The sequence below is a fragment of the Phytophthora infestans genome, genomic scaffold (assembly GCF_000142945.1).
Source record: "Phytophthora infestans T30-4 supercont1.4 genomic scaffold, whole genome shotgun sequence".
In the NCBI taxonomy this organism is placed as follows: Eukaryota; Oomycota; class Peronosporomycetes; order Peronosporales; family Peronosporaceae; genus Phytophthora; species Phytophthora infestans.
In genome coordinates this window covers 405,019-423,356 of record NW_003303755.1, presented here as the reverse complement: position 1 = coordinate 423,356, position 18,338 = coordinate 405,019, and the positions used below count along the sequence as shown (strand labels likewise).

The window sequence follows — 18,338 nt, the reverse complement described above, 5'->3', positions numbered from 1 at the left end:
GCAGTTATTACAAGAAGTGCCTTCCATTCCGTTCCAATGGTGGGCAAGGTAATCCAAAATGGTTCGCCCCCTACCTTTTTTATAATCGTGAAAAAAGCGTGTACCAGCCGATTGCCAAATATCATTCATCACTCGAGTCATACCTTTCTGAGTGCATGGGCATAGTCTCTTCTTCCTTGTTATTAGAGGGCAAACCAAAGGCAAAAGTTTGGCAGCCCCACCTCCACGATTGTGATATGAAGGTAGTGACTTCTTCAGTCGCAGCGTACGACGCACTTGTCATCCGAACGCGGAACGAAGTCGAGGCTACGCATCCAGTCGCAGCCACACTGTCGCCTCAAATGAACCTTGTATTCAAGAGTGAAGCTGTCTATGGCTTTTAGCGCCACGTAGTGAACGAAATCATCCGAGAGCCGATTTGGGCACACTTGAAGCAGGTTGAAAACATCTTCAATACCCAGATATTTCCATACAAAAGAAGCTCCAAGCTCCAACACTATCGAGAAGAGGTGAACGGGAAGGACTGCCACATCGGACGCATCAAGGGTATCAAGATTTTTCTGTTTCTTGCTTTTCCCGGACTTGGCTGTCGCACTCCGTTTCCGCTGCTTACATGACGTCATTTTGCAACAATCCAGAATTGAGAGGGAGCCAGTGTGGCCAGCTTTTACGATGGATAGAAATGGACGATTCATTTAGTAAATCGAATGGTGTTTTAAATTTTGGCGAATTTCTTTTCATCAAAACTACAAATGCGTTTTGTTCTCCATGGCTATACCAGCCCATACGACAACAGGTTGGAGACGTCTTCTGCGGATAGATATGTCCAAAGCTTGCCAATTCTCCATATTCCGGGAAGACCACGAGTTCTTTCGAGCGCGTTGGTGCTGACCAAAGGCTTAAGGAACGGCTGCTCTCGCTCGAGCTGCAAGAAGGAGCTGCGACCACTGAAGGTTGTGATGATGTACCTCGAGTTCTCTCGCTTCTGCGCCTCGACTCCGAGAATTGAGGTTTTGTCGAGTGCGTTGTATCTTCACCAATGGTACGGTCCGTGTGAAGCGAGATCGTGTGACCTGTGAAAGTCGTAGTAAAAACGTAAATCAATATTAAATTATGCTGTTTCGTTTCCATCTTTCCACAGTTTAACAGTGTAGTAACTTAGTTTGAAGCAGATTTCATGTTAACAGATCACTTAAGACCGATTGACAATCCTGGATAGCAGACTCTATGCACGTTAGGTGACTCATCAACAGCGATCTAATCGACATCCAAAGCGTCGCTATGACTCCACGACGGAATCCACCACGCAGCGCTAAGACCAAGAAGCAAAGACTGTCACTCGGTGATTCCCCCTCTGTAGTGAATCGCTTCTGCTACATCTTGGACTTGGGCTCCGCGTCGGTGTGGGACTACCTCGATGCACAAAGCGCCTACAACACGCTTCGAGCCTGTCCTGATGTCTTCTCGCGGGGCTTCATCGACTCCGTGTCATTAAAGGCGGTGGAAAACTTTGCAGTGGAGCATCAGACGCACTTGGGTCGGCATTGTGAATGCGATTGGATGCGGCGCCTGGATTTCAGCTACAATACCGACGACACTTGCAGAAGGGAGGCTCCGTTCACAGTGGACAAAATGCTACCCATTTTCCAGTTGCCAGGAGGACCAAAAAACGTTTTGGACGCACTTCTACTGACCAAAAAGTTGATGAAGCCATTTGAGGCAGCGGAGAGAAATCGGGATGCCACGTTTGAGCCGGTTTTGTGTCCTTTAATGTCGAAAGACAATCCGAAACTTTCTACGATGGCTGCAGTCACTCGTGCGATGAATGATACGAGTCCGGGGTCTGGATCACGGTTCTTCTACAAGTTTAAACTGAATCCCAAACCGTATTTTGTCGACTTCTTGGAGGAACATTGGAGTGGAATCGATGGCTCGTCTTGTGAGTATTGTGAAAGTCTGATCGATCCGGACAAAAGACGAGAGCTCAAGAAGTACGCTGACTTAACAGCTAGAGAAGTCGAGCGTATTCGCGCGAACTGTGCGAAGCTGTATCGACCATTGAAAGCAGCTCTGGAGAGAGATCTCTCGTTTGTGCGTTTTGTTCGACGTCCTCGTCGTCGTTCACGTCGAGAATTGAGTCTTCTCGGCAAATACAAGGGGCTTGTTGCGGGCGTCACGGAAGGAGGAGTTCTCTGTGGTCTCTTTACGGTGAGTGGGTTCTGGCCTCACGAGTAAAGATTCACAAAGTGTGGCCGAGCATGCAAGAGCCGAGTAAGCCTGTGTTGACCAATCCGCATATCATATACTTCTATTTCAGTTATTCGTTTGAGAAGACAACGAGAAGGATATTATCTAGAAAAAGCAAGAAAAAAATATTACGTGGCTGTCTTACTACTCACGAAAACCTCCTCAATACGCTTGAGCACCACATCGTGCAGGTGGTCCAACGTGTCGTGGAATGAGTGAAGGTTGATCCGAATTTCGGTGAACGGAAGCATATCCTTCTCCTGGTTATGAGAGACCAAATAGTTCTGCACATCCTGCAAGTTGCGGAAGCCAATTGCGTTCTGGTCTCCACGGTATCTTGGGTCAGGAGAGTTCGTCATAAAGTTGTGGTGGTCTTCTTCGTCCAGCGTTAGCAGGAACGGCACTACGATTCCTGAACAACTGGTTTTACTATCCTTTTCCAGTGCAATAGTCTTCTGGTACAGGCGAGGATCGATGTGGAAGCCTTCAATTATGAGCGACTTGCCGTCCTTAAGGCACTTGTCGATGTCGGATTTGACTCCTTTGCGGACAACTTCACACTCTTTCTGGTATTCTGCGACAAGGCCATCCGTCGATTGAAACCTCGTCGCTATATACGAAGTTTTCTCTTGCCTTGAGAGACAAATAGATGGTGTTAAAAATGCAGTGTCGGACAAGGTATTCCTCTAAACATACCCTGAAAAGTTACACATGAGCTCGAAGATGAGATCAGTCTGCAGTACGCTCGAGAGATTGAGTCGGTCGGCCAACTACACATATTTTTAAAATAATAAATTAAGAGTAAAGTTCACCTTTTCAAAAGTGACAAAGAATGCCGCACCTTGGTGGCCAGTGTGGATTTCCCGATGCAGGCTGTACCTGCCAGCATGATCAGCAGTGGAACCCGATTGCGGTGGAAACTACACACACACACACACAAAATCTGCTATCAGTCCATAGCTGATATATCGCACACTCCCGTCTCACTCGACCCAACCTGGACATCATCCTGTAGCACGAGATCTGAGGTTCTCCATATCCGAACACAAGCATCGTCTTGTACAGGAAGTCCTCGAACTGTTCCTGTACGATATCCGTCAAATTTAGGTCCACCAGCGTCTATAACGCAGTTTAATCAGTAACGCTTCCTCTCTTTAACCTTCTAACCAGCGTTCTCACCCTCTTTAGATCCAGCGAAATCTGCACTGCGTCCCTCGAATTTATCTGCGACGTCAGCCACACGCATGAGCCCTTTCGTCATGAAAAAATTCTACACCACCATTGAGGCCATACGATACTAACCTTAGCGCTGACCAGCGCGCGGCACAGCAGGTAGCGGGACAACACGTAGACATGATCCTCGACCCATACTCGAACCTTCACGAAGTCGTACTTGGATTGGTTGCGCTTAACGACCACCTCGGCCTGCTGGGGGCCCAATGCCCTCACTAGCGGCGCGGGTGGCGGTGTCTCCTCCACGCCCATGAGGCCCGACGCGGCGGCGTCATGCTCGTTGAGACTCATGCCGACACTTCAATTCAAGAAATCACAATGGCAATTGCAACTCGTTGATTGATTCGCTAAAAGGAGAAGAAATGTTATGTATTATATATGATTAGTGAATATAATGCAAATGCCGTCTAATGTGGAAGCAAATGTGTGTATGTGCAGCTATTAATACTGTTGCTGCTGCTACCCTATCATATGTGCAAACCAGAAGTCAAGCGTTCAAATGCCATTATGCAAGCACATATCTATCTCACTTCGACTCGATAGACGAAGCTCTGCGGTAAGCTGCAGCAAGTCCGCACTTGGTTTCGCTACACAGGTCTACCTTCTCAACACCTTCCAGCTGTACACACCGCCACAGCGGAGGTGAATCATTAGACAGAAAAAAAATAAGAAACAAGCAGGGGTCCAACCTTGTCGAAGAAGAGAAGTCCGGCCTGCTTCTCGATGATTTCTAGCGGAGCCTGAAAGTCCCGTAGATTCTTGTTCTCCGGGATGGCTCTGTTCGGCAAAATAAATCCAGCCGTAGCAAAACCGTTTCCACCTCGCTTTTCCCCAAGCACCACCTTAAAGAAATGCGTCGGAACAGCGATGGCATCCGGTGGGTTGCCAATCACAGGGTATGACACCTCGTACTCTCCCGTTTTCTTGTTTTTCTGCTTGCTCAAATAGCAACGCGTCAGAGGAAAGTTCATCAATCGTCAACCGTAAAGTACTTATCTACCTTAGGAAGAAAAAGTGGCCCTGTGATGACGTAAAGTGCGTCGTATTGTCCAGCTAGATGACGCATGAAGCCCTCAAGACGTGACCAATAGCCACGGTTGAAGCCAACACCGACTTGCGGCGACATGTTGGTCATTAGAAAGCTATCGTCCATGGCTTCCTGGGAGTGACTCATGTTACCTGCATTCCATCAACGGCATAAGGAATGAGCAGGGATTAAAACTTTTCTTGATGGGATAAGGGGGAGAACTTACGAGCTGGAGCGAGGTGGCCCTTGTCATAGCCGCTCTTAAGATACCGATTCGGGTGCACCCTAAACTGTTCTGGAACATCTTTATCGACAACAAACTTGGAATTCGCTCGATCCGTCTCTTGCTCAACTCGCAGCGAGTCTTTCGTCAAGTATTCCATCACCCACGACGCATTACGCGTGCTGACAGAGCAAAAACATAAAACCCGTCAGATTATCCACTAAACACTACATATGCACTCAATGCACGCACCGATAGTCGTACGACACGACGTATCCCGACCGCACATGCACATTCGAGTCGGAGGGCATTCCGTAGCGAAGTGCTTCATGCTTGGGTAGCGTTTTAGGATCGAATGGCTTGCGATCGGTCGGAATTGGGACGCGTCGACTTGGTTTCTCGGTTTCCTCTTCAACTCTTAGCAGTATCAAAGTCCCTGCGACGCCAATGGAGATGCCAAGTGATACACCTGCCAGCGTCCGCCTGGTTGTCCACCATGAGTCCACTCGTAAATACGGATACCACAACAAATATACAGGCGTAGAACTCATCTCTTATCATTCTACGACGACTAGGCGAACATACCGGATGCTAGCAGGTAGCATGCTGTACACAGATCGCGTCTGGGCGCGCTGGCGTCGGCCCTTCATAGCTCTCCGCCGCACAATTGATAAGCTTCCTGGTGGATCCACTCATGCAAAACTGAGTCTTATCAGGATTGGCGGAAAATGCACAAACTTTGCGTACATATGGTGTGGTGCAATAGTCGGTGGTCTCAAGCGACACAGGGTCAGTACTTGCACATCATTGTTGCCGTCTGTAGGGTGAGCGAAGAGCACAGCCATGTCCAGGAAGAACAACCGTAACAAGATCAAGGCCCAGTATGAGCTGGAAGTCGAAAAAGAGCGACTACGCAAAGAGAAACTCATGAAGAAGCGCGAGAGGGTACGTGGCATTGTGTGCAGTTGAAGAAACCAGGTCAGTTTTTTTAAACAATGTGTTGCTAACGACTACAGAAAGCTCAAAAGGAGAGCAAAACAGTGGTGAAGAAGGTCTCGAACAAGGTGCTGCGACGGATGCGTATCCGTCAGATGGAGAAGGAGGTACGCGGCGAGATGGACGTGGACAAGGAGGACAAGAAGAAGAGCAAGAAGGCGGACAAAGCTGACACGGAGGAATAGATGTCTGGCGGTTCGATATTGTATTTTGCTCTTGACTTCAAAACTGGTGCTGGCCTTGAATAATGGCTACAGATTGTCGAGACAACCGGACATGAAGCTGTCGCGGCGCTCAATGTCTTGTAGCGTTTCCTATAGACGACAGCGGTTTGTTAAAGCACGTCCATAGTGATGAGAGGAAAGCTCGTACCTTGACGATTGTCAAGAGCATGTCCTTCCACGCTTGGTCTAGCGCCTACCGGTACATCAGTTAGAGCAGTGAGGTGACCGGAGACTGGACAGGACGACAAGCACATGACATACCGTGGACTTCATTTCGATGTCGGATGCTGCGTCGAATATCTCGGTGACTGCGGAGGGTGTGGCAGAACTGTGCAGAACTGACAATGATCGGGGCACTTTCGCGTCCCTGCCCTCTTTCACACGAGCCTTTGAGGGCAGCAATGGGTGAAGCTCTGGAGCGTCTACTGCTCGCGTACGGGGGACACTGGGCTTTGGGAAGAGCTGCTTGCCCATATGTCTGTCGATTGAGTTGATCTCTTCGCCGTTGAGGCGCAATATATTCTACCGGAGGACACACACACATCAATAGATAAGCTGAGGGAGGTGCCACACCAAAGAAGCACATAACGAACGCACACTGATTCGAGCACCGATGAATCTCTTGAGAAGAGTCTTGGCACAGACAGGATTCTGGGAAATGTATACCTGGAAACCCACAGCGTCACACAATTAGCACTCGAAGCAGTAGGCTACACACCCTGATTAGCATCAACCTCTTCAGCTTTCAACCCCATAGTATTCAGCCACAACAGCTCATCGAACGACTGGAGATCGTTGTACGCGAAAAAAAATCTCCTCAATCTTGTAAACAGCTTGAGATTGGCGTTTGTAGCGCTACTGACAGCAGCCACGATCTTGGCAATACCCAAATAGCGAAACGAAATTGCGTTTACCAACGCGTGAGCTTTGGTCTGCTCGAGGGCGTCTAGCGCGTCACCATAGATGACAAGAACACGGTAGTCACCGTAGACCTCAAGCTCAGAAAAGCCCGCGTTGTTGCTGTACACGGTTGATTCCTCCCGATGTATCGGTGTGCTCGCTCGTTCTTCATACCCGCCATGAGAACTCAACTCGGCTTTGGTAGAGAGCTCCCAAGACGAAACAAACGACGAATCTCGCGAGTCTTCGCTACTCACTGGAGAACGCCGTTCCCAGTTCGCCTTGACGCATGAAATCGCTTGCACTCTTGCAGCCGCTTCCGCTGTATCAACGCTTTTGCTGGGGGAATTGGCACGTAGCAACGCTTCTTTTCTATCAGCATCACTTAGAGGCTTGAGGTCCAGATGCTTCAGTGACGGGAAGCTGTTTATCATACGCACACGATACTCCATCTGGTCAGGAGCGCAGACTCCATTCGAGTCCAAGCGCAACTCGCTGATGGACGAGACCTGCAGCTCCCGCAGCCACTTTTGTTAGCTGCTGTGTCTATCGACAGTTGACATGATTGATCCACGTACCTGAAATAGTGGTGCTATCGACTCGAATGTCTCGAGCTTGTTGTTGGACAAGAAAAGTCTTAGAAGTGACGGCAGAGTGCCAATTGCTCCGATGCGACGGATTCGATTTCGTCGGAGATTCAGCTCGGTGAGGAGCATCAACTTGTCAATGTTTTCAACTGCGGAGATCATATTCCCACCCAGATTTAAGACACGCAGCTCTTTGAGCTCGTTCAGGTTCTGCATCTGCTCAATTTCGTTGCTTCAGGACCAGAGATTTAGTCGAAAACGCCCACTTTTTAGGTTGACATCAACGTACCTGTGTAGATCCAGCACGTCCAGTTTTTTCAAGCAGTCTAGATTCTCAATGGTACGAAGTCGATTCTTCCCCATCATAAGCACTCGTAGGTTGGGCACCAAGTGTAAATTCTCAAGTTTCTTCACGAAGAATAAGTCATCAAGTTGACAAGTGACCGAGACAAAAAGTGCTACACCACGTACCTCGATGCGATTATTGTAGAGGTCGAGGAAAATTAGATTCGGCAGTCCCAGTAGATTCTCTATCCTCCGGATGACATTATTTTGAAGATTGAGAAGGCGAAGAATCTGCTCACCTTCAAGAAGAGGAATCACTGGCAGGTTGCGACGATCGAGATTTAGTCGCTCGGGGTTCGATACTTTTGTCTAATATGCAGCAGATCATAACATGTTTTTAGAAACGCATGCGAGAGAGCACTTGACAGCCTTACCTTTTGATTCCGATAGACGATCGGGACTCCTGGGATCTCCTCAGTCACTGCAAAGTGCACCTATCCTTCGTCAGGTCAGCGGCCATACCATTTGCTATTGTAGAAGAATCCTCCTTCTCTGCGTACCTCTTGGTTGGGAGCATTTACGGGGAGCTCTCCCGCACCAGTATACTTCATGTCATTAGCTACCATTGACTCTGTCCGGGTCCTATACCGACCACCAGGATCAGCAGTGCCAGTTTGGAGCGAATACGAGTGACGATGCCACCCATGTGCCTGATTGTCCATGAAATACTTAATCGTTATGGGCCTGCTACATGCAAATGAATCAATGACGCTTACTTACAGTATTGGATGGATCTAACGAGGTCGATAGCACTTCAGGCGACCTCCTAGAGCAGAGACGCGATGAGTTGTCGTCGGTTGCGGTCAGTAGCAGCATTCCTTCGTACCTGACGTAGCCTCGTACATTGCCCTGATAACCTGGATACCTGGTGTCTAGAATCTTCATGATTTCAGAAGTGTTGGTCAGTTTTGTTTGGTCAAAATGTCAACACAGCTCCACGTACTTCACTAGCAGTGGCAGGTCGTGTCGGTGACTCCTTAATGGGCATCTCTCGATCACTTCTTGGCAATTCTGTAGGCTGAACCACATGCAGTAGGTGAGAATTAGCTTGAATGTTCGAGTACGGCATCCGTTGGCATCCTCACCGAGTCAGTTGTGGGTCTCCGTTGGTGATAAAGCTGCTGATGTGGAGGTAGAGCATGTCGCCTTCGACTGGATGGTGACACTATTCCCACAGGTATTGAGTACTGTGGTTGAGCAGACACTGCTCGATTTGCCCCTGGTGCAGTGAAAATGGAGCTCTTGACTGGAGCTTGGGAGCTTACTGGTCGTGATGGCTCTTCAGGTAGTGTTTGCTTTGTCCATACATTTTGAGAGTAAGAGCGCGAACTTGTCTTCCGCTCGTGAATTCCTGGTGTCCGCAGAACTGGCTTGCGAGCTACAGACAAAGACAAGTAAGTGATTAGATCAGTTCTTCATCTCCAACCTATATTCTCACCACTAGGGTCATTGAGTTCGGGGAAATTACTTGTCCCTGCGATCGACTTCTTTTCAAAATTCCGTCCTGACTGTCCTCCTACGTCTCCAGCGACGGCCTTACTCTGTGAGTAAAAGCAAAAAGCAATCGTCACAACCATGAGAGAGATACCACAACTACCAAAACCGTACGAAAGTCGAGAGGTTTTCCTTGCGCGCTGCAGCGATCTTGCTGAACAATCCAAGCGACACGTTCCCGTCGCTGCGTCTGGGGACAGTTGAGCCTCCTCCCGTAGCTGTAGCCAGCATGCCCGACGATCCGGTCAAGTACGCCGTGTCCATTATTCCCTTCTCGAATTATTAGTACTGTCCCTTTAGACCGAACGAACGGGCACAACGAAACAGTCTAAGAGTGACCAGAAAGCAGTATTTCGATGCACTACAGCAACCCAATAGTAGCGCCTTTTAAAGGAATATTGTGTGTTGGCATTGTTTATCGCTAGCCAGAGAAGCTTCCAACCGCCTCTTTTACTCCTTGCTTAAGTCTCCGGCTCGTAGTCCGGGTTCTTTCGGAGAATAACAACGCCTTCTAGCACGTTCGTGAGCGGGAGATACTCTTCAGTCGCGAGCTCTGCGCGGTCCTTGACATTGAGCAGCACAGGTGTCGTGTGCGTCTGGAACCCTGTGATAGACTTCGGCCGACCAGCTTGGCCCACAATCTCAACCTAAACAGCAACACAACAAACCAACGTCAGCACAAACAGCCACTCCACTCTAACGGACCAGGCAACGTACCGCCTGGCCGACTCGGACGGAAACGGGCAGCGGGTTCAGCTCCTCGTCCAACGTGATCAGCATACGCGGCTGCATTGCTGTGGCGATGCAGTAAAGAATGTAGTGGGAAGTATCCAGGATCGTGTGCTCCATATCAAGCGACGCGTGCAGGATCGTCAGCAGACCACTCACGGCCACACGAGACATGATCAATCGGTCGGAGTGGAACGGGTGCAGAGTCATCAGACCCTTGCCCATGTGCAGTAAACCTTGAGCGATACGGACGACGAAGAGGTGGTTGGCCTCGCGACTGTAGAATTCCGACAACTGGCGCAGTAGACCAGCCACCCGCGAGTTGTTCGTGCCAGCAGCAACGAGTCCAAGCGCGAGAATGGCGTTCTGAGCCACGCCCGAGTCCACGTCGTGTGTAAGGCGCGATAACGTGTCGATCAGTGCGTACTCCGGATTGGACACGCTAAGCAGCGCGAACGCTAGAGGCACAGCGCGTCGTACCGCCACTTCACCGTACTGCAGCAAGTGGTCGAACGAGCGCATGGCCATTTCACTGCCGATGTTTTCTCCCATCGTGATCAGAGCGATACCCAGCACAGCGACACTCTGGTGCTGAGCTTCCATGGGGTCTTCAATGTGTTCGGCACAGGTACGCAGAAGCTGCTGCACCTTCAACACGTTGCCCGAGCCAGCGTATGCACATGTCTCCAACGTAATCGCCAGGTACTTGGACATCTTGTGCTCAATCGTCTTAGCCGCTTCCAGCATGGCCTCGACACGCTCCTGACGGCTACAAGTTGACAACATAAACTCTCATTAGATACCCAATTCCTACTCGTCGAGAGTATACAACGTACCCAAGATAGAGCAGCCCCAGACCAAGCGCAAGGAAGCGAGCGCAGGACGAGTCCAACTCTGCGTCTGAGCTCTCCATCAATCTCTGCATCAGCACACTTCCTGCTTCTTCGTCACACGTGCCCACCTCCACCATCCCAAGCGCCAATGCAGCGTACGAAACCTCCTGGATGTCAGCATTCTCGTCAGCGTGCGAAACCACGGGGATCAGCAGCTCCGACACATCTTCACGAGCCGAACCGGCGTATGCAATGCCCAGACCCAAGCACGAAGCGCAGCGGATAGAGCAGTTGCCCGAGTCAATGTGCTCCGACAGCAGAGCAAGCGCAGGGTCGCAATCATTGCGGATACCTGCACTAACCACACCGACTCCGAGGATAGCGCCGGCCTTCACGTACTCATCACCCGAGTACAGGTACTTGTCAATCTGCGTGATACCTTCTTCCACGTTCCACAGCATAATCATACCCAGCGACGCAGCAGCACTCATCATACCGTGCTTCTTGTTCTTGTACAGCCACGTATTCCCCTCTGGGGTCATCAGTTTATCCGTTCCATAGCCAGCATTCACCAGAGCGTTCACAAACGTCGAGGCCAAGTTCGCACGCGCCGAGTCTGCAGGTTGGGAGCCCGAGTCCCGGCCACGACCCACACTGGCCGTCTCTGACAAGTGAGACTTGTAAATATCCTCTGGTGTCTTGGCTTCCATCACGTCGAGATCACGGGCCAGTGCGAGGAACTTGTCACTCAAGTCGGAGTTGCCGATTATTTCATTGGCCGACGCCTCACTCTCATCCTCATAGAAATAGCGCTGGCGGCCCAAAATGTAGCCCATCTGGTTGCGCACAACGTCGTCCTTGCACTTCTGGAAAACTTGAGTTACAAAGTCGTCGTTACCCACACGTAGCGCCACACGAAGCGCATCAGGGTACTGCTCGAGACGCAGGAACAGCGCGTATGCTGTGTTCAGTAAGTTGACGAGGTCATCGGCGTCCGACATGAAATCAGCGCAGGCCAAAAGGTACAGACACACACGCTGGTAGTTCTTCTCGTCGATATCCGGACTCTTCAGTAGCTTGGCCAGCTGCTGTACTTCAATGAGAATGTCAATAGCCTCGGGCTCTGCGTTGTGCTGCATGTGGAACGGCACGATGGCGTCCACGATCTCCAGCAGGTCGCGCACGTCCGGGTCTACCACGTTCTCGGCTGTGAGGCGGGCGTTGTACTCCTCGCCGACTTCTCCGGCCAACGAACGCACGAACTCGTGGCCCCATGAGCCGAGATCTGTGCTATTGCCCAATAGTTTGAACTTGAGACTCTCGCGCGAATCTTCCTTGGCCATCGTCATGGCCAGCACGGCCAGTACGTCGGCCATAAGCTTCTGGGTCTCGCCAGGCTGGAACGTCTCATAAGCCGCCTTCAGCTTGTCGTAGGACGGTCGCAGGAACTTCAAAGGCTTGGGCACAGACGTCATGGACGATGTGGCTGTGCGGATCTCGCGACGCAGCAGTTCCAAGGCCAGCTGCTTGACGCCGATCTCTTCTTGCGGGCCACATACACGGTTCACGGCTGTTTTGAGGTCCTCTTTGAGCTTGCGATCCTCCTCCGACTAGGAAAGCGATCAAAAATGCTTCGTTAAAAAATCAAAATACCGATCTTGCTTTCTGCCAATACGTACGAGTTCTTCCTCTACAGGCGCGTCATCTGTCGGGTTGCTGGCATTGACGGCGTCGGGCGACTTGTCGTCCTTGGCTGCAGGGTCTTTGGCTGGCACGGGGGTCTGCGCAGTCTCCTTCATGCTGCTTCTACCGCTTCCTTCCTTTGCGTTGTGGGTTTTCCCCCTAGCTTTAGGATCTTTTTGGAGGTGACGTGAAGGTTGCTTGTTTTGATTTGACATTTATTAACATGTAAAATATCCAAATATCCCAATTCCTGGGCGAAATGAAAAAAAAACACACACACAAGAAAGACGCTTTGGATTTAGCCCATTAAGCGGAGCACCCGACGCCATTTTGTCTTGACTATACTATCGACTTTGGCCTTAACTTAAGGACAAAACACTCTCCGGGAGGTCATTCCAGACGCCTTACGGCCAGGGGTTAATAGCATCGGCACTTTGGGCAATACTTATGATCCTGATACAGTTTAAAAAGCGGTGAAACCAATATCCGATGATACTGATACGCTGACGCTGGCGTATCAGTAACGTATCAATATCATATCAATAATGTGATATTCAGATGAGTCGCTACTTGCTGTCTACCTCAGTTTGCTTTTGCAAGCTCCGGTACTCTCTCCAGTTTGCTTTCATCAGGCAAAGCATCTCTGCCCGGTCCTCATCCAAACGGGTACGCAAATCGTTCACAACGTACCCACTTAAGCTAAAGAAGCGCTCCTGAATTGTAGTTGACAGAGGTTTAGCAAGATAGATCCTTGCTAGGACGGCAATTCCAGGAAACAGGAGTTGTCCAGACTCTTTAAACCATGCTAGTATATCCACGTTCCGATACAAGTCTAGTAAATTGTACTTGCCTGTTTGGGATGTTGAACACGGCCACGAGACATTCAAGTTCTTCCATTCGTTCCACGCGTTCATCGCTTGGGCGGATAGGTCAGCCTGGAAATCAGACATTTCCACGTTTTGAGCCGGGGCGTCGATCTCTAGTAAGGCACCCAGTGCAGTGTCAATGAGATCAGAGCTGCTTTGAGGAATCCCGACGGCAAAGGCTCCTCACCCTTACACTCCTCGTCTGCTGCTTGCCTTGCAAACAATTTCTGATAAATGAGAGCATGCTCAAATTGAAGTTCGGTCTCGGCTTGTGCAAGAACTGATGAATCACTGACAATACTATGTGCTTTTCCTTTAATCCGCGGGATCCAGAAGTAAAGCTTTTATGTCGTTGAGATCCTCAACTGGAAACCGAAGAGCGAGTTGCTCACGAAGTCGGTCGCGACAACGTTTGCCATCCCAAGAAAACTCGGATATAGACTTTGGTGCTCGGCGTTGCGAATGCTCAGTTGCTTTTGGCCCAGGGCGATCGAGAACCAAACAATTAACTATAGTGGATTCACCAGCAAAAACCAACATTTTGCGAAAAAGTAAGACGTACGAGCTTGCCACGCCCTGCTTTTGCACTTCGCCCAGACTAAACTGTGCGAGTTGGTTAGTCAGCCCTTCCATCTCGGTAATAAGCGTCCAATCATCCTTGGAAATGCTTGACCATACAGCCGTCTCACTGTCTAGCGCTCCTTCAAAGTACTGAGCAAAGGCATAGTGATTTAGTACACTGCGACGCATTAGCGTTACAGCGTATCCAACTCGTGTCTTCGAATCAACTTCAATATTGACAGCTGGAAGGCTAAGGGCCTTCTTTATCTGCTTGAGTTTAGTGATTCTTTGAGGAGTGTTGAAAAACGTTGCCAAATCACGAAGCTTCTGAATAACTTTCAGACCATTTCGGAACTCCCCTCCCGGAGTTATGATACTCTGACCACGATTTCGTGTGTTTTCTTTCAGACCGAGAGCATACAACAGACACAAACTTAATAAGTGCATTAAACAATCCACTTGATCCGTACTATTGAAATGGTCGTGTGGTGTAGGGATTTCCAGATTCGACCATACGCCGACCTACTTTAGGTCAAGAATCGGCTCGGTCTGATAACCCAGAGCTTAGGAGCCAAGGATCACGGTAAGTACTCGGCGATCTGTCCGGATATGCTATCCGGATAGCCGCTGAGCTCAACGGCCGCCTGAAGAGTCGGTAGAGATCCGAAACGACTACATTTCACTAGATATTTGTATGAGAAGCATAGGATTAAATAGGAGGAGCCGAAAAGGCTCCCAGAAGATAACAGAGCAGAATTTTCCTAGTCCAAGACACGTGTACACTTTTCCGGTAAGTCCCTGCATAGGGCTGGATTATGCCTGCCGTCAATACTCGAGAGGCATAGCTTGTAGGGTATTGACTGGTAGCGCCAAGAGATTAGGTCGGTCCGGGTAGGACAAAGTCTCGCTACGCGCGAAAGAAAGTCCCGCATACTCAGCGGGCCGGTACGTCGGATAGCCCGGGTGCCGTAACACTTCTAGCTGAGCAGCCTCTGCGCTCGGTGACCTGTAAAAGCGCTCGCGCGCCGTCGTCCATCCTTTGGTGGAGGGCACAGGGTTGTGAACGAGCTCAGCCGAACCAAACTCGGCGGAGCCTCGGAAGTGATCTGACTTGGTTAGTCGGAACCGAGTGGAAGCGAGCCACTCGTCTGTCCCGGAAGGGCCGGACCGCGAGGGAACCACCCTCTGCGCAGGCCATACAACCGCCGACCTAACTCGGCGATTCGTTGTAATTTGTGTAAGGAATCCACATCTGACGATATTTGTGTGTTCTACTACACCACAACTGGTGCCGCGACCCGGGAACAGGAGTGTGTGCTTGTTTTTATAAGGTGCCAGCTAACCAAGTTAAGAGGAAGAGAAGAGAAAGAGAAGAGTGAAGATGGTCAAGGGATCAGCAACTCCGAGCGACGGAAGCCCAGCGACGGCTAGAGGATCGCCTCTCGTGGGGTCGGACCCGGCGGATCAACGACTCATCGCCATGACGATGGAGGTGGGACGAACCGTCCAGTTCGACGAGGATGGCCAAGACCAGGAGAGCGAGAACGGAGACGCAAGTGAAGGAGAGTATGAAGAGAAGGCCGAGACCGCTGAGCTCGGAGAAACGAAGACTACCGCCGAGCTACTTGGCGAGGTGGAAGAGTTGACGCTGCAGGTGGGACGCATGGGAGCCCCACGTCCTGTCGAGCGCAATTTATCCGCCGAGCTCGACGAAGGTGCGGACGATGAAGAAGATGAAGAAGACCATGGCGTTGCTCAAGGGGACCGTCCGCCCCTTATTCCAAAAGCGACGAGGAACGCCGATACGCCGAGCGCCAATAAAGTGTTGGCTCGACTCGGCGAGGAGATGAGAACGAGATCGGAATGGATGATGATGTTCGCGCCTGTGGCGATGGCGCAGGCGAAGTGGCCGATGTTGGGTCCCGAGTTAACTCAGCCGGTGCGTGCAGCCAACATCAATCAGTTGGTGGAAGAAACTGTGTTGCTGTTGAAGGCGATGGGCTATCGGTGCAACAGCCGACCAAACAGCCTCATTCTGTCCGACTGGAGTCTGACCCGTGGCGGAGCCGAGCTCTGGCAATGGAAGAAGAAGCTCAGAGTGGCGTTTGGATTGGAGAAGGCCCCTGGCGGAACGAAGAAGGTGTACAGCCGAGTAGCCGAGTTCAAACCACTCGGCGAGGACCCGAGCAAGATTCCTTTGCCAAAAACCCCGGAGACGAAGAGACGTGAAGTGTTCCGCGCTACGCAAGGGACTCCGTACTTCGAAGAATCTCACATGCTGACTCCATTAAAGCTAAACCCGACTCAGCGAGCGCCGAGTCGTGGGCAGCGAAATGTAGGTCGTTATCGTGAATTGTATGACGCTGCAGATGAGGCTGAGGCTTACGAGGAGGATGAAGAAGACGGCGATGCCTTCGACGTGAGAGGTAACCGTGAAGAAACCGTGAAGAACTATATTCGAAACTTGAGCTTTGACGCGGCTGAAGAGGACTCGACGCAGTACCTAGAAGTCCGAACCCACGCCTCGCTCGACAAAATCGCCGAGTTCGAAGGAAAGCGCTACCGCTCTGACGCGTCGCTCCAGTGGCTCAAGCGGTTCATCTACGAGATGAAGAGCACCAGGATGCCCCAAAGTGCATGGTGCGAGCCTTTCTCGCTATGCTTGGGACGCGCGGCGAAGAGTTGGTACAGGCAGCTGCCGAAGAAGACTCAGCGACGTTGGAAACTACTCAGCGAGGCTTTCCTGAATTATTACTGCTCACAGTTCGACCAATCCGCCCGCACTCATTACTACTCGGCGAGACGTAAAGTCAACGAACCGATCTGCGACTTCCTGATCCGACTCAACGGGTACGCTCGGACAGCCAAGATCCAGTACGAGAAGGGTGGCGCCGACGCAGCTGACCATGTCGAACACTTCTTGCTGCATTGTGGTGATGACGATGTGATGGATTTAATGTACCCCTTGCAGTTGGAAGACATCAGTAAGGTGGAACAGATAATCAATCGTCGGATCCTCGGCGAGAAGCGTAAGAAGCAACGCGACCGACTCGTGACCACACGAAGCCGAGATGACAAGCGGAAGGATCAGAGCCGCCGAGATGAGAAGCGCAGTCGCAAGGAAGAAAACCGCGACCGCCGAGTCACTGTCGTTGACGCTGACTCCGACGGAGAGGAACTCATCGATCAGAACCCGCCGAGTCCGTACAACTCCGAAGACGAATGGGATGATGAGGACCAGTCCGGAGGAAACGACTCAGCGGAAGACGACGACTACATTGACGTCGGCGTTTCCAATGATAAGGGAAATACACCGGACCGCCGAGAGAACTCGGCGGGAGACCAGAAAGGCTCGAACCGAAGCTGGGGAAACTCAGCAAACCGACCTCCGCGACCGTACAACCAACGAGAACAGTCGAATCGTGGAGATGGATCACGCGACAACACCCAACGAGGACCTTGTGCAGCTTGTGGAAGAATGGGGCACTCGGCTCACTACTGTCGACGACGCTGCAAATTCTGCAGACAAGTCCATGAAGGCGGCCAGTGTGAGCTGTTCCGTCAATATGAGAAGCTGGCCGCGTTCGTGAAGAACTCTGTCGACAAGTCGCAAGTGCCAGAAGACCTGCAAAACCTTTACGCGCCGAGTGATTTAAACTCGGCGGCCCGCCAACACTGACTGGGTTGGAATATGCCGGGCTGCCACAGTCAGCTGAACCTGCAGTTGAGGCGAACTTCTTGTTTGCCTTCGTAGGCGAAGCAGGACGGCCCGAGGTAAGAAGCGGGGATGGCAATCGGATGTGTGAAATCGACGGAATTGAACGTGAGCTCGGTGAGTTAGATGATAACAACCGAGCGATTGCAAGTGTAACTCGGCAGTCAGACCAGGCTGTGCATCGTACCAGGATAATGAAGCTGCTTCCAGGAGAGCGGCTGGGATGGTGGTCAGCACAGACGTTTGATCGCCGAGTTAGAATGAGAGCCCTCGTATTGGGTGCAGTGAACGACCGAAGGACCAAGATATAATTGGATACCGGAGCAAATGTCTCGGCGATCAGTGAGTACTTCGCGAGGAAACTGCGTCTCAAGAGAGTGGCCAGCCGAGATAAGCGAATTGACATACAAGGAATAAGTAAAGACAGGATGGTGACAACGTCAAGAGCAGTGGTGAAGGTGACACTCGGCTGGGAAGTGGCATACGAGTTTGAAGTATGGATAATGCCTCATCATGCCGGAGTCGATTTGATTCTCGGCACCGACTTTATGATCCCAGCTGGAATACGTCTGGATCTGTACAACTCGGCGGTCAAGCTACCCGATGAGATGGTGATACCACTCATCCGGTCAAGTAATGCACCGACCAAGACCGAGTTCGGACCAAATGTACCAT

At 50.8% G+C, this 18,338-nt stretch overlaps 5 protein-coding genes across 5 annotated transcripts; all 5 read right to left on the bottom strand.

Moving 5' to 3' along the window:
• Positions 1–2,358: 2,358 nt before the first annotated feature.
• Positions 2,359–3,771, bottom strand: PITG_03085 (uncharacterized protein; the record flags this gene model as incomplete). The annotated part of the gene is made up of 6 exons (XM_002906139.1): positions 2,359–2,880; positions 2,944–3,017; positions 3,089–3,167; positions 3,245–3,330; positions 3,391–3,471; positions 3,550–3,771. 6 exons carry the CDS (start codon positions 3,769–3,771, stop codon positions 2,376–2,378), a joined length of 1,047 nt encoding a protein of 348 aa, XP_002906185.1.
• Positions 3,772–4,006: 235 nt separating this feature from the next.
• PITG_03084 (nuclease C1) lies at positions 4,007–4,654 on the bottom strand (the record flags this gene model as incomplete). The annotated part of the gene is made up of 3 exons (XM_002906138.1): positions 4,007–4,099; positions 4,170–4,412; positions 4,481–4,654. 3 exons carry the CDS (start codon positions 4,652–4,654, stop codon positions 4,007–4,009), a joined length of 510 nt encoding a protein of 169 aa, XP_002906184.1.
• A 1-nt stretch (position 4,655) lies between these two features.
• Positions 4,656–5,380, bottom strand: PITG_03083 (nuclease precursor; the record flags this gene model as incomplete). Its single annotated transcript, XM_002906137.1, has 4 exons — positions 4,656–4,659; positions 4,730–4,912; positions 4,983–5,213; positions 5,316–5,380. The coding sequence occupies 4 exons, from the start codon at positions 5,378–5,380 to the stop codon at positions 4,656–4,658; spliced, it is 483 nt and encodes a 160-aa protein (XP_002906183.1).
• A 597-nt stretch (positions 5,381–5,977) lies between these two features.
• On the bottom strand, positions 5,978–7,803 carry PITG_03082 (Outer Dynein Arm Light Chain 1; the record flags this gene model as incomplete). The annotated part of the gene is made up of 8 exons (XM_002906136.1): positions 5,978–6,040; positions 6,099–6,143; positions 6,212–6,472; positions 6,548–6,616; positions 6,685–7,046; positions 7,116–7,359; positions 7,429–7,669; positions 7,727–7,803. The coding sequence occupies 8 exons, from the start codon at positions 7,801–7,803 to the stop codon at positions 5,978–5,980; spliced, it is 1,362 nt and encodes a 453-aa protein (XP_002906182.1).
• A 1,834-nt stretch (positions 7,804–9,637) lies between these two features.
• Positions 9,638–12,655, bottom strand: PITG_03081 (26S proteasome non-ATPase regulatory subunit 2; the record flags this gene model as incomplete). The annotated part of the gene is made up of 4 exons (XM_002906135.1): positions 9,638–9,923; positions 9,994–10,774; positions 10,842–12,448; positions 12,518–12,655. The coding sequence occupies 4 exons, from the start codon at positions 12,635–12,637 to the stop codon at positions 9,738–9,740; spliced, it is 2,694 nt and encodes an 897-aa protein (XP_002906181.1).
• Between the last annotated feature and the right edge of the window lie 5,683 nt (positions 12,656–18,338).